The 14,186-nt window shown below is 42.7% G+C and overlaps 1 protein-coding gene across 4 annotated transcripts in view; it reads left to right on the plus strand.

Moving 5' to 3' along the window:
- The window catches only part of LOC110502827 (uncharacterized), a 79,907-nt gene that overhangs the window by 33,475 nt on the left and 32,246 nt on the right, over window positions 1-14,186 (plus strand). For all 4 annotated transcript variants that reach the window (XM_090217383.1, XM_090217384.1, XM_090217386.1 and 1 more), the window contains 3 exons: window positions 10,072-10,191; window positions 12,644-12,695; window positions 12,975-13,112. In XM_090217383.1, coding sequence (XP_090073509.1) covers window positions 10,072-10,191; window positions 12,644-12,695; window positions 12,975-13,112 — 310 coding nt within the window. The remainder of the gene's footprint in view (window positions 1-10,071; window positions 10,192-12,643; window positions 12,696-12,974; window positions 13,113-14,186) is intronic.

Consider the following 14,186-nt stretch of genomic DNA (forward strand, 5'->3'; position numbering starts at 1 on the left):
GGTAACGATGCTTCGTGGGTGTCAGTTGTCTATGTGTGCAGAGGGTCCCTGGTTGGAGCCCAGGTAGGGGCGAGGGGACGGACTAAATTTATACTGTTACGTACACACCCTTGATTACACATAACTAGCAGCCACATATAAACCGCATCACTTTGCTCATTGTATATATAATTCCTTCTTCCGTCTATGCTCGCTCTTCCTCTCACCTTTCCTCTTTGCTTGTTGACTTCAGTGCACAATACAACAGCTGTAACCCAATAATGCACTACTGTGTACAGCAAGCATGTTAGCAGTTACAATTGCGGGCCCTGGTGACAATAAATTAGCCAGCTAGCTAACATAGCATCCCTCTTTGTTTTGAACCGGGTGTTATGAGTAGGCTAAACTAGCTAGCTGCGTTGCTAGCTAAGTGAAAGTTAAAAAAAAAATACAAACACATATAGCGAGCTCGCTCTCTTGCTTCTTAATTCCAGAAGAAATTAATTTGTTAAACTATTGTCTTTCTCTGAATCAACTTCAAACCACATGTTATGCACTGTAGTGCTAGCTGGCTGTAGCTTGTGCTTTTCATTACTAGATTCCTTCTCTGATCCTTTGTTCTCTGCAGGAGCTCTGATAGGTTGGAGGATGTACTCCGGAGTTGTCATAATTACTGTGTACGTCTATGGAAGATGGTGAGAACTATGAGCCTCCTAGGTTTTTTGTATTGAAGTCAATGTACCCAGAGGAGGACAGAAGCTAGCTGTCCTCTGGCTACACCATGGTGCTACCCTACAGAGTGCTGATGAGGCTACTTTAGACCTACATTGCCAAATAGTGTGTTTTTAATCAGTTATTTAATGACGTGAATATATTTAGTATAGTTCCATCTAAAACGGATAACTTTTTAAAATGTTTCACATTTTATGCAATTCACTGAGGATGGTTTACTGAGGAGCCTCCACTGATTCTCGCCAAAAGATGTATAGTTCTTGAGTGGAACAGCGTCCACCCTCCATTGCACAGTCGAAGGCTGCATGATTTTGTTCACTTTTTTAAAACTATAATACTAAATTTTTGCCTTTTTTTAAAGTATAAAATATGTATTTCATTCCACCTGTGGACCGTTTATAGATAGATATACAAGGGACAGACCCTCCTTTTTGACTTGTATATTTGTATGGCTTACTGATGCTGTTGCCTTTTATTTAATTTTAGATTTTATTTGCATCCATTATGTGTGGATGGATTGGTCCCGCTAAGAATCTGTTACCATACCTGTCTATACTTCGGAGTTGTGCTTCTTGATCCTGGTCCTTGGGACCCATCAAACTTCTCATTTGGGCTGGGTGGGGGCCAGGGTAGGGAATATGTGCACCCCTTTGGGTGCAGGAGTTGGGAAGCATTTCCCTTCAACAATGTAAAAATGCCCGTGTTCTTGAATGTACACGACCCATCTGAATGCACACAGTACCAGTCAAAAGTTCAGAGGAGACTGCGTGAATCAGGCCTTCATGGTTGAATTGCTGCACGGAAACCACTACTAAAGGACATCAATAAGATAGAGACTTGGACATTAGACTGGTGGAAATCTGTCCTTTTGAGTCAAAATTTGAGATTTTTGGTTCCAACCGTTGTCTTTGTGAGAGGTAGAGAAGGCAATGCAAATAGTCTGGGTGGCCATTTGATTAGATGTTCAGGAATCTTGTGTCTTGGGGGAGGAAGCTGTTTAGAAGCCTCTTAGACCTAGACTTGGTGCTCCGGGACCGCTTGCCGTGCGGTAGCAAAAATAATGGTTCATGACTAGGGTAGCTGGAATCTTTGACAATTTTTAGGGCCTTCCTCTGGCACTGCCTGGTATAAAGGTCCTGGATGGCAGGAAGCTTGGCCCAGTGGTGTACTGTGCCGTACGCACTACCCTCTGTAGTGCCTTGCGGTCGGAGGCCGAGAAGTTGCAATACCAGGCAGGGATGCAACCAGTGGTGCTCTCGATGGTGCAGCTGTAAGAACCTTTTGAGGATCTGAGGACTCATGCCAAATGTTTTCAGTTCTCAGCAGGATTAGGTTTTATTGTGCCCTCTTCACAACAAAACCCTTGAATGAGTAGGTGTGTCAACTTTTGACTGGTACTGCGCAAGCGCGCACACACTCTGGTATGAAGCCTGGCCGTGTTTTTCCATGTTAAACGTTCAGCACGACACCCTGTGACACCCGGTCTGAAAGGCCACTGTACTGGCAAGCGGCAGGCATACTGATGTTGCCATAATGGTAAGTGGTTGATGAACAGCTTTATGGATTTGACATTTTGTCTTCCGCTATTTTTGAATTCTGTGCAGGGTGACGAGTGGTAGAACCAGCCATGGAGCCATGGGTACGGTGTGGAATGCAGGGGAGATATTAGTGTCTATAGTATGTGTGTGTGGAGACGGGTTAATTCTGTTGATGAGAGCTGCTTCGCTTCTCCCTGAAAGGGAAAGGCTATGAGACTCCCACCATGGAGCCAGGGGTACGGTGAGGAATGGGGGGGGGGGGGGGCATATTAGGCTCCTCGTCGTTAGAGAAAGAGAGCAGTGTAAACACAAGGTTAATGCCATTTCTCAGGTAGATTTAGAATGCAAATGGCACCAATTCCTAATTTAGTCCACTACTAGGGTATCTATCTACACCACTTTTGACTGTAGCCCTATGGGCCCTGGTCATAAGTAGTGCACTAAATAGGGAGGCATTTGGGATGCATCAAAGATTGGTTGCAGGGTTTGTGGGAAAGGCAGCCTCTTGGGGGGAAGTAGGGAAGAGGTGGAGGGAGAAAGATGCCAAAATGTTCTCATTTCCTGCTGTATCCTTTCACGCATGCACACACAAGATTGCAGGATGTACCTGCACATGTTTGGGGAGAGGTGGCGCAGATGATTGTAAACCTGTTCTTGTAGTGTTGGTAGCGTCCCAAATGTAGCCCTATCCCCTATATCGTGCACTACTTTAGTTTAAAAAGTGCACTATATACGGAATAGGGTACCATTTGGGACACACTCTTGGAATGAAGAACATGATGAAAAAATATGAGGAGCTTTGTCCTCTTGATTTGCGGAAAGGGAGACTGTTACTTTCTGGAAGTTTTATATTGTCGTGAGAGCCAGTGCCAACGGAACTTTTGCTTGGGTTGGATGAATCTCTCTGTCTGTGTGTGTGTGTGTGTCTCGCTCTCTGTGTGTCTACTTGTCCAGTCTGTGTTTCAAAAGACCGCACGCCTGCTACAGAAGAGACAGTAATCTGTGATCGATCGTGAGGAGATCTAGATAGAGCTGCTGTTGCTTCCTGAGATATCTCTACTTGAAAATACATGATCAAAGTGATTTTGAAGAACTACAAAATTGTGATTTCTGTCAGAGCATACGCAGCAGCTCTAAAGAGATGAGATTATAACTTGGAATGAAAAGTCTTCAAATAAAACAAATGTAATATACACAACATTAAATATTTTAGGAAAGTAATGTGAATAAAACACTGGTAATACTGGTAAGTGATGGACAGTAATGGGCATTCACTACCATCATGGGACATTAGTTTTTTAAATTTTTTATTCTCTTACAGCATTTACCCAAATAATTTAAATCGAAAAACCATGATTGTTTTTGATAGTCGAACCGACCACAAAAAGCACTAATCGCTCGCTTAGTACTACATCTGGGTCATCCCCACAGACTGTCTTCGGTTATTCCGCCATTGTCTTTGGTCTGTCATTTCTACATTATATTTAATCATTAAGGGATTCCATGACATTCTAGTATCCACCCTGTCAGCAGTTAGGCCTTGATGTATCATTTGAGATGACCTTTGTGATTGTTCTATCTATAACCTTTACATGAGCGATAGAGCTCAATTTCAGATGGCTTGACTCGACTTGACTCGCACTGGAAATCAATAAGCATTCAAGTTGCTGCTGTTTTTGAGCCCTTAACTTCAATCAAGTCCACAGTAAATCCCATTAATGCCTAGATCTGTAATCTATGAGCTTCATTCTAATGTCTTTGGCGACTTCCCTTAGACCTGCCCCGAATGGAGAAGTCTTGTGATTTTTTTATTGAAGTGTTTCAGTATGGGTTTCTGTACGTGAGCTGGACAGACTGGTGACATTCTTGCAAGCTGGACAGGTGCTTTGCTGTCCTACTGTGTAGTTTGTTTGATATGTAGAGTAAAGTAGGGTAACTCCTAGGTGTCTGGAGATGCTCAGAAACCCATTTAAAGATGGAATCTGCATGTAGGGGATACGACGCAACTGTCCGTCCCACGGCAATTATTGTTTTGTTGCCGAAGCAGAGCTGGGGAGCGTTTTCATTTTTTGTTGTTGCAGTACATATGCTGCTGTTCTGTGTGTGTGTGCAATGATGTCGGAGGTGTAAAAAAACAGCGCTAGCAGTAACTTTTTGGTTTAAATATCGCGAACGGACATGTCAGTTTCACCATTATGGAGTCTAGCTTTAAGGCCATCTGCAGTTGGGTGACATTTTAATAATGCAATGTTTGCTCTCAAGCCTCAAGCATTTTGTTGTAACTCCTAAATATAAAACCCTATAATGCAAATATCTGTGATGTGTGAACTTAATTTCAACTTCTTTGGAGAGATATCCCCCAAAGTTACCACAGTACTGTTCCATTTTGAGATGGCCTACTACCCTACTCTGCCCTCTGCTATCTCTGTGGGAGGAGTTTTTATTGATGTGTTGTAGTGTGTGCTCCTGACGGATTAAGTAAAGTTTGTGCCATATTTCATAAAATATATTGGAAATCTTACTCACTAGTTTTCTCATCATAGCTCTCTGATGGATAGAAGCTCTCATCAGAGCTCTCATGGACAGGTGGTGGGCTGACCTTGCAGTGGAGTTACTTTTAATTTATGTAAAGTGAAGTAGGGAAACTCTGAGTGGAAGTGCTCACAAATGCATGAAAGCCATCATCTGCAGTTGGGTGAAATTTTAATGCGAGTTTAAATGCTGCCCAAGCCTGGCTGATAGATGAGGTGTGTGTGTGTGAGTGTTTGTGCCCAAGCCTGCCCAAAAGATAATTACGTCCACCACCTGCCTCAATCAAGGGATGGAGAGTGGCATCATGCTGCATGGCCTGGCCCTATACTTTGATTTGGTCTGACTAAGAAAGAGAATCTCATCTACCCATCCTGTCTCAGGGAAGTGTGTTTCCAGGCTTGTAGTTAATTAAAGGGTTCCTTCACAGACTTCATTAGAGGTGAAGAGAGGAGCCTGGCAGATTAATGCACTGTGTCACTTCACTGAGACAGGACTGGGAGATGAGACACACAGACACACACTGAAGGAGTTAGTTTGTTATTCAGCAGGAGCCACTGACTGAAAGGAAAAGGCCGTTTAGCCTTGAACCCAAGTTGGGAAGTCTACTCTGTTTTTAATGTCTGGTGCCATTTCATCAATGTCAATAGTCATAACACTGGTGACTTGTATTCTGTTTGTTTTTATTATAGAATATATATACACGCACACACACACACACACACACACACGGCTGTCGACTCCCTTTCTCAGGACAGTTTCCTGACATTAGCCCAGCTCCCATACTGTGGGCAGTGAAGCAGACAGATCGCCGATGGAAATGTAGAATTGTAGCTTTCTGTACTAAAGCTTTAAAAATGTCTTCCCACAGATCAATTCCATTTATCCTGCCTCTTATCACCCTCTTCTGACGTGCAGAAACCTAAAATGCATTAAATACATATTTAGCAGGGATTTCTGGACAAGCGGCATGGATTTTTCCACCTGAACATTCATTGATTTGAGGCTGACTTGAGTTTCTGATGCGACCAAAGGCTAACGTGGGGGTGTGACTGCCTGTAATGTGAATGTCAGCACTATAGGGCAGCATTCATCACACACGCACGCGCACACACACACACACACACACTATAGGGTAGCATTAATCAGACGTGTGTGTGTGTGTGTGTGTGTGGCGTATGGACGTTAAAAACCCTTCTATTAGTCAGTGTTTGACATGGCGGTTTCTGTGTGAATAAATAAAAAAAATTCAGAAAGGAAAATGGTTGATACGGCCATGAAATTGTTAAAAAATGATTCATATTCACCCGATCCTTCAGTCTTTCCTCGGGAAGATGGTGCATTGAAAGATCATTTGGCGCAGAGAAAACACATCACTTGTTATATAAAGGGCTTATAAGTAAGCATTTCACTTTAAGGTTGTATTTGGCGCATGTGACAAATACGATTTGATTACTAGGAGGGCAACATGCAGTGCCTTCAGAAAGTATTCCTGCCCCTTGACTTATTCCACATTGTGGTGTTACAACCTGAATTCAAAATAGCAAACTTTTTGTTTCTCTCACCCATCTACACACTACCACATAATGACAGTGAAAACATGTTTTTAGACATTTTTGTACTGAAATATCTAATTTACACAAGTATTCACACTCCTGAGTCAATACATGATAGACTAAAGCTGTGAGTCCTTCTGGGTAAGTCTGTAAGCGCTTTCCATACCTGGAAAATTCTTCATTCTCTGAAGTTGGTTATTGATCATTGCGAGACAACCATTTTCAGGTTTTGCCTTAGCTTTTCAAGCCGTATTAAGTTAGTTTTAACTTGGCTACTCAGGAACATTCAATGTTGTCTTGGGAAGGAACTCCAGTGTATTTTGTTTTTGCCTTGTTTTAGGTTACTGTCCTGCTGAAAGGGGATTTTTTTTCTCCCAGTGTCGGTTGGAATGCAGACTGAACTAAGTTTTCCTCTAGGATTTTGCCTGTGATTAGCTCTATTCTGATTATTTTTTATAAAAATACAAACAACTCCCTAGTCCTTCCTGATGATGGGCATACCCATAACATGTTCCAGCCACCACCATGCTTGGAAATATGAAGTGGTACTCAGTGACGTTGGATTTGCCCCAAACATAACGCTTTGCCACTTTTTCTTGGCAGTTTAGTGCCTTATTACAAACAGGATGCATGTCTACGGAATATTTTTTATTCTGTACAGGCTTCCTTTTCAGTGTCATTTAGGATATTAGCCTAGTAGTTAGAGCATTGGGCCAGTAACTGAAAGATTTCTGGATAGAATCCCCAAGCTGACAAGGTAAAAATCTGTCCTTCTGCCCCTGAGCAAGGCAGTTTACCCACTGTTCCCCGGGCGCTGCCGACGTGGATGTCGATTATGGCAGCCCCAAATACGGAAGACAAATTTCAGTTGAATGCATTGTACAACTGACTAGGTATCCCCCTTTCCCTAGTATTGTGGAGTAACAATGTTGTTCCATCCTCAGAGTTTAATGGCTGTGATAGAAGAAAACTAACTGTATTTAAGTCACCATTGGCCTCATGGTGAAGTCCCTGAGCAGATTCCTTCCTCTCCGAAAACGGAGTTACGAAGGACTCCTGTATCTTTAGTATACTGTTACACTGTTTGCTTTGGTATTTTTATTTTTTCCCATCAATAGGTGCCCTTGGAAAACCTCCATGGTCTTTGGTTGAATCTTTGTTAGAAATTCACTGCTCAACTGAGGGACCTTACAATTATCTGTATGTGTGGGGTACAGAGATCAGGTAATCATTCAAAAATCATGTTGTACACAGTGAGTCCATGCAACTTATGTGACTTAAGCAAATCTTTACTCCTTAACTTAATTAGGCTTGCCATAACACAGGTTGAATGCTTATTGACTCAAGACATTTCAGCTTTTCATTTTTTATTAATTTTTTAACTTTTCTGAAAGCATAATTCCATTTAGACGTTATGGGGTATTTTGTGTAGTCCAGTGACACTCTCAATATATCAATTTTAAATTCAAGCTGTAACACAACAGAATGTGGAAAACATCAAGGGTAGTTTCTGAAGGCACGCTATACCTAGTTAGTTTCTGAAGGCACGCTATACCTTTATATTCAGAAGAGGTGAATGGGGTTTGGAGGGTGTGCTTAGAGTAACAAAATCGCTGCCAAGGCAACGTCTACTCTTCCTGGGGTCCAAACAGGAAACACAAATAAAATGAATAATATACAGTACATAATGCAATACGAAACATATCTGTCTCTGGCGGGAATTCCACTAACTATGTAGCCAAACGTAACTGCTGTTCATTCTGTTCCGACGACATAAGTTCTGCTTCCATGAGCAGATCCAATGTTAGCATCAGTAATTCTACATTTGTTGTTAGCCCAGCTAGTATGGACACTGACAGTTGTGAATCTGATGCAGCCAAAGAGTTACTGCCCCCTTACCCGGGAAAGCACCAAACAACAGACAGGGACGTTGAACCATCGAAGAGGCGCAAATATGATGAGAACTACATTGATATGGGGTTCACTTAAATTAGGAGTAGTGCCTTTCCTCAGCCACAGTGAGTTTTTTATATGTGCAAAAGTAATCTCTCAACTCAATGAAACCTTCACTATTGCACAGACATTTAGAAACAAAACATGCCAAGTTGAAAAATAAGCCACAAAGTTTTTTGAGTGAAAATGTAAGACTTTTGAGTAGTAAGACATGTATAAAACCAACAGATACCATGAATGTGAAGGGTCTAGAAGCGTCTTATATGGTGAGCTAACAAGTGGCTAGAACAGGCAAGTCCCATACTATTGTGGAGGACTTCATTCTTCCTGTTGCTGCGGATATGGCTGGGACAATGGTGGGGGAAAAGGCCCAAAAAACTGTACAGACAATGCCTTCATCAAACAACACTGTTTCACGATGCATCAGTGACATGACAGGAGATGTTTTGAAACAATTACTGCTTCGCATACAAGCCAGTGAATTCTATAAAACCAGGACAACAGGAGGAGGATATTTTTAAAGTACTGGACAGCTTTGTGACATCAAATGGACTTTGGGTGGTCAAGATGTTGGTATATGCACTGTGATGGCACAAAAGCCACAAAATAGTGGAGTGGTAATGCACGTGCAAGCAGTTGCTCCCTGACGCCACTTGGGTACACTACAGCATCCACCGAGAGGCTCTTGCTGCCAAGGAAATGCCTGACAGCTTGAAAGACGTTTTGACCACTACAGTGAAAATGGTTAACTTTGTTAAAGCAAGGCCTCTGAACTCGTGTATTTTCTGCGGTATGCAATGATATGTGCAGCGACCATGTAACTCTTTTAAAATATACAGAAGTGTGCTGTATGTGTCTTTTGACTATGTATGACTGTCTGTGTGACTTATGTACGATCATACATACACTACCGTTCAAAAGTTTGGGGTCACTTAAAAATGTCCTTGTTTTTGAAAGAACTTCTCGCATGGAATAGCCTTTATTTCTCAGAACAAGAATAGACTGACGAGTTTCAGAAGAAATGTATTTGTTTTTGGCCATTTTGAGCCTGTAATCAAACTGTGACTGTTTGACCCTGACTGTGTCTGATTCTGTGTCTAACTGACTGTGACTGTGCTGATGCTCCAGATACTCAACTAGTCTATTGTATGTTTTGTTTATTCCATGTGTAACTCTGTGTTTTATGTGTTGAACTGCTTTGCTTTATCTTGGCCAGGTTGCAGTTGCAAATGAGAACTTGTTCTCAACTGGCCTACCTGGTTAAATAAAGGTGAAATAAAAAATTAAGGCCAGTTTTACTGCTTCTTTAATCAGTACAAACAGTTTTCAGCTGTGCTAACATAATTGCAAAAGGGTTTTCTAATGATCAATTAGCCTTTTCAAATTATAAACTTGGATTAGCTAACACAATGTGCCATTGGAACACAGGAGTGATGGTTGCTGATAATGGGCCTCTACGCCGATGTAGATATTCCATAGAAATAATCAGTTTCCAGCTACAATAGTCATTTACAACAATAAATGTCTACACTGTATTTCTGATCAATTTGATGATATTGTAATGGACAAATGTGCTTTTCAAAAACATGAACATTTCTAAGTGACCCCAAACCTTCGAATGTTGGTGTGTATGAGACGACAGTGTTGGACTTACCTCACCTGTCTATTAATCTCCTGCTATATAGGGGACTGTAGCTCTGAGGAAGCAGGGCATAGGCGTAATGCTGGGTTAACATGTTATCATAATAGTAGTACTACCCTGTTCTGTGTCTGCTACTATATAGGAGGAGACTGTAGCTCTGAGGAAGCAGGGTATAGGCGTGGTCATGGACTCCAAACTACCTCACCTAATCGGCATCGATGATGATCTTCTCAGCACTGGCACCATTCTCTATCATTTGAAAGTGAGTAAGACAAATACATACAGTGGGGAGAACAAGTTTTCGACACTGCCGGTTTTGCAGATTTTCCTACTTACAAAGCATGTAGAGGTCTGTATTTTTTTTATTTTTATCATAGGTACACTTCAACTGTGAGAGACTGAATCTAAAACAAAAATCCAGAAAATCACATTGTATGATTTTTTTTAAAAGTAATTCATTTGCATTTTATGGCATGACATAAGTATTTGATCACCTACCAACCAGTAAGAATTCCGGCTCTCACAGACCTGTTAGTTTTTCTTTAAGAAGCCCTCCTGTTCTCCACTCATTACATGTATTAACTGCACCTGTTTGAACTCGTTACCTGTATAAAAGACACCTGTCCACACACTCAGTCAAACAGACTCCAACCTCTCCACAATGGCCAAGACCAGAGAGCTGTGTAAGGACATCAGGGATAAAATTGTAGACCTGCACAAGGCTGGGATGGGCTACAGGACAATAGGCAAGCAGCTTGGTGAGAAGGCAACAACCGTTGGCGCAATTATTAGAAAACGGAAGAAGTTCAAGATGACGGTCAATCACCCTCGGTCTGGGGCTCCATGCAAGATCTCACCTCGTGGGGCATCAATGATCATGAGGAAGGTGAGGGATCAGCCCAGAACTACACGGCAGGACCTGGTCAATGATCTGAAGAGAGCTGGGACCACAGTCTCAAAGAACCATTAGTAACACACTACGCCGTCATGGATTAAAATCCTGCAGCGCACGCAAGGTCCCCCTGCTCAAGCCAGTGCATGTCCAGAACCGTCTGAAGTTTGCCAATGACCATCTGGATGATCCAGAGGAGGAATGGGAGAAGGTCATGTGGTCTGAGACAAAAATATAGTTTTTTTTTTGGTCTAAACTCCACTCGCTGTGTTTGGAGGAAGAAGGATGAGTACAACCCCAAGAACACCATCCCAACCGTGAAGCATGGAGGTGGAAACATCATTCTTTGGTGAACGACTGCACCGTATTGAGTGGAGGATAGATGGGGCCATGTATCCCGAGATCTTGGCCAACAACCTCCTTCCCTCAGTAAGAGCATTTAAGATGGGTCGTGGCTGGGTCTTCCAGCATGACAACGACCCGAAACACACAGCCAGGGCAACTAAGGAGTGGCTCCGTAAGAAGCATCTCAAGGTCCTGGAGTGGCCTAGCCAGTCTCCAGACCTGAACCCAGTAGAAAATCTTTGGAGGGAGCTGAAAGTCCGTATTTCCCAGCGACAGCCCCAAAACCTGAAGGATCTGGAGAAGGTCTGTATGGAGGAGTGGACCAAAATCTCTGCTGCAGGGTGTGCAAACCTGGTCAAGAACTACAGGAAACGTATGATCTCTGTAATTGCAAACAAATGTTTCTGTACCAAATATTAAGTTCTGCTTTTCTGATGTATCAAATACTTATGTCATGCAATAAAATGCTAATTAATTACTTAAAAATCATACAATGTGATTTCCTGGATTTTTTTTTGTTGTTTTTGATTCCCTCTCTCATAGTTGAAGTGTACCTATGATAAAAATTACAGACCTCTACATGCTTTGTAAGTAGGGGAACCTGCAAAATCGGCGGTGTATCGAATACTTGTTCTCCCCACTGTATATAGAGTATACTGTATACACGGAGTGTGTAAAATTTTATGAACACCTTCCAAATGTTGAATTGCACTCCCTTGTGCCTTCACAACAGCCTCAATTTGTCAGGGCATGGACTCTACAAGGTGTCAAATGCATTCCACAGGGATGCTGGCCCATGTTGACTGCAATGCTTCCCACAGTTGTCATTGGCTGGATGTCCTTTGGGTGGTGGACCATTCTTCATAGACACGAGAAACTGTTGAGCGTGAAAAACCCAGCAGCGTTGCAGTTCTTGACACAAACCGGTGTGCCTGGCATCTACTACCATAGCCCATTCAAAGGCACTTAAATATTTTGTCTTGCCCATTCACCCACTGAATGGCACAGATACACAATCCGTTTCAATTGTTTCACGGCTTAAAAATCCTTTAACCTCTTGTCCTTAACTTCATCTACACTGATTGAAGTGGATTTAACAAGTGACATCAATAAGGGATCATGGCTTTCACCTGGATTCCCCTGGTCAGTCTGTCAGAGCAGGTGTTCCTAATGTTTTGTACACTCAGTGTACTTTCTCAATGGGTCTGTGGTACTAGCCAATAATGTAGCTTGTTTTAACACTACTGCTAAATGTGGAAAATCCATATTCGTTTATCCGCTACCGGTCTCTTAGTCTACATCTCAAATGTCACCCCCTTGCCTTTAAAGTGCATTCCTTTTGACCATGGCATGGTAGTGCACTATATAGGGAATAGGGTGCCGTTTGGGATGCATCCTTAGATTTGGATTCTCCCGTGAGCAAATCAGCTTACGATCAGGCAGACCTAATGACATTGGCCTTGTGATCTGATTGCAGGAGGGCAGGACGCTGGTGGGTCGAGACGAGGCTTCATCCAATCCGGATATTGGTGAGTCAGTAGGCAGACAAGATATCTGCTGTGGGTTGTTGCTTCGGGTTCATGTGAGTTTAGTGTTATTCCAGAGCATTAGGCACTAATTTTTTTTGCTCATTATATGATCAAGATAAGTGATTTTGAGCCTCACCTTAACTGACCCCCTTAAAACTTTTCTACATCAACCTCTGACCGCTTCCCTCCCTTTATTCCCTGCAGTGTTCCATGGTATTGGTCTGCAGGAGGAACACAGTTTTTTAATTTTGACCCCTAACCCTGTCTCCCACCATGCAGTTGTCCATGGTGCTGGTCTCCTGGAGGAACACTGTGTGTTTGAGAACCGTGATGGAGTTGTGACTCTGATCCCCCAGACGGGGGCGCTGTGCTCTGTCAACAGACTGGAGACGACCCAGCCCTGTCAGCTGACACAGGGTAATGGTGTGTGTGTGTGTGTGTCGTCTCCCGGTCGTGTGTGGAGACTCTGCAAGATAATGTGTACAAAATCCTCTCTCTGACCCTGGGAGTTGGGGGCACAAACTTTGAGGCTCACAAACTTTGCGACTGGTCATTTACGTCCTCTAACTGAGGCACTGGGACAGTTGTACCTATAATCTAAACCGGCACACCTCTCTTTCAATGAGCCTGTGTGGACTTGGAAGACATGCTAAACCTGTAATGGCTGCTCCAACTTTGGAGACCTCATCTTTCCCCTTCTTACTTTGGGACTAGACAACACAACTCTTAACTTTCTGGCAACTTGACAAATAAATAGAAAAAGTTTTACTCATTTTCTCAGTCCTTTGCCGTGGTAAAGTGAATACATTGCCATGAAGTACACAATCTCTCTGACATGATTGGCTTTCGTCAAGACCCCGGCTGGGTGATTTACCGAAGGTAATAGGCTAGAAAAACTCTAGGATGTGTTGTAAAGCTATGGAATAGAGGCTGATATTGGGGGCTTATATATCTAGCAGGCTCACACTTATAAGATTTTCTCCAGGTCTCCTCTCTTTCTCACAGGCACGCTCTCTCTCCTTCTTTCTGTGCATAAAATACTAATCTTGCTTTGATTAATGGCTTCTGACGAGTGACAATGCACCTGAGCTGCAACAGGAGCAGAAATTACTATCATTTGTGTAGAAAATGGCCTGAGATGCAGTTGCTTCGGGGGGGCTTTTGGGTCAATTTAAAATGGCTATGAAGGAGTAGTGGCAGGGACCTTTTTATTAGGGGTGCTGGGACTCTCACTCTTTCTCCTCTATATCCTCTCTCACACACACACACACACACACACACTCACAGCTGTTCTTTATATTTCTGAGTCAGAGCGGGTTGGTGTAAGCGAGGCTATGATGGAAAAAAAAAAGCTCGCAGGCAGACAGACCTGGCAGAGCTAACTGAATAGTGGGTTTTTCTATTGGGGCCAAAGTTAGCTCTTCAGCTCTCTGCCTGCCTGGCTGGCTCTATTCCCACTTTTCTGTAAAGGCTGATCCTGGTCTCTACTTC

The sequence above is a fragment of the Oncorhynchus mykiss genome, chromosome 23, assembly GCF_057628025.1.
Source record: "Oncorhynchus mykiss isolate SJ-2025 chromosome 23, ASM5762802v1, whole genome shotgun sequence".
Lineage (NCBI taxonomy): Eukaryota > Metazoa > Chordata > Actinopteri > Salmoniformes > Salmonidae > Oncorhynchus > Oncorhynchus mykiss.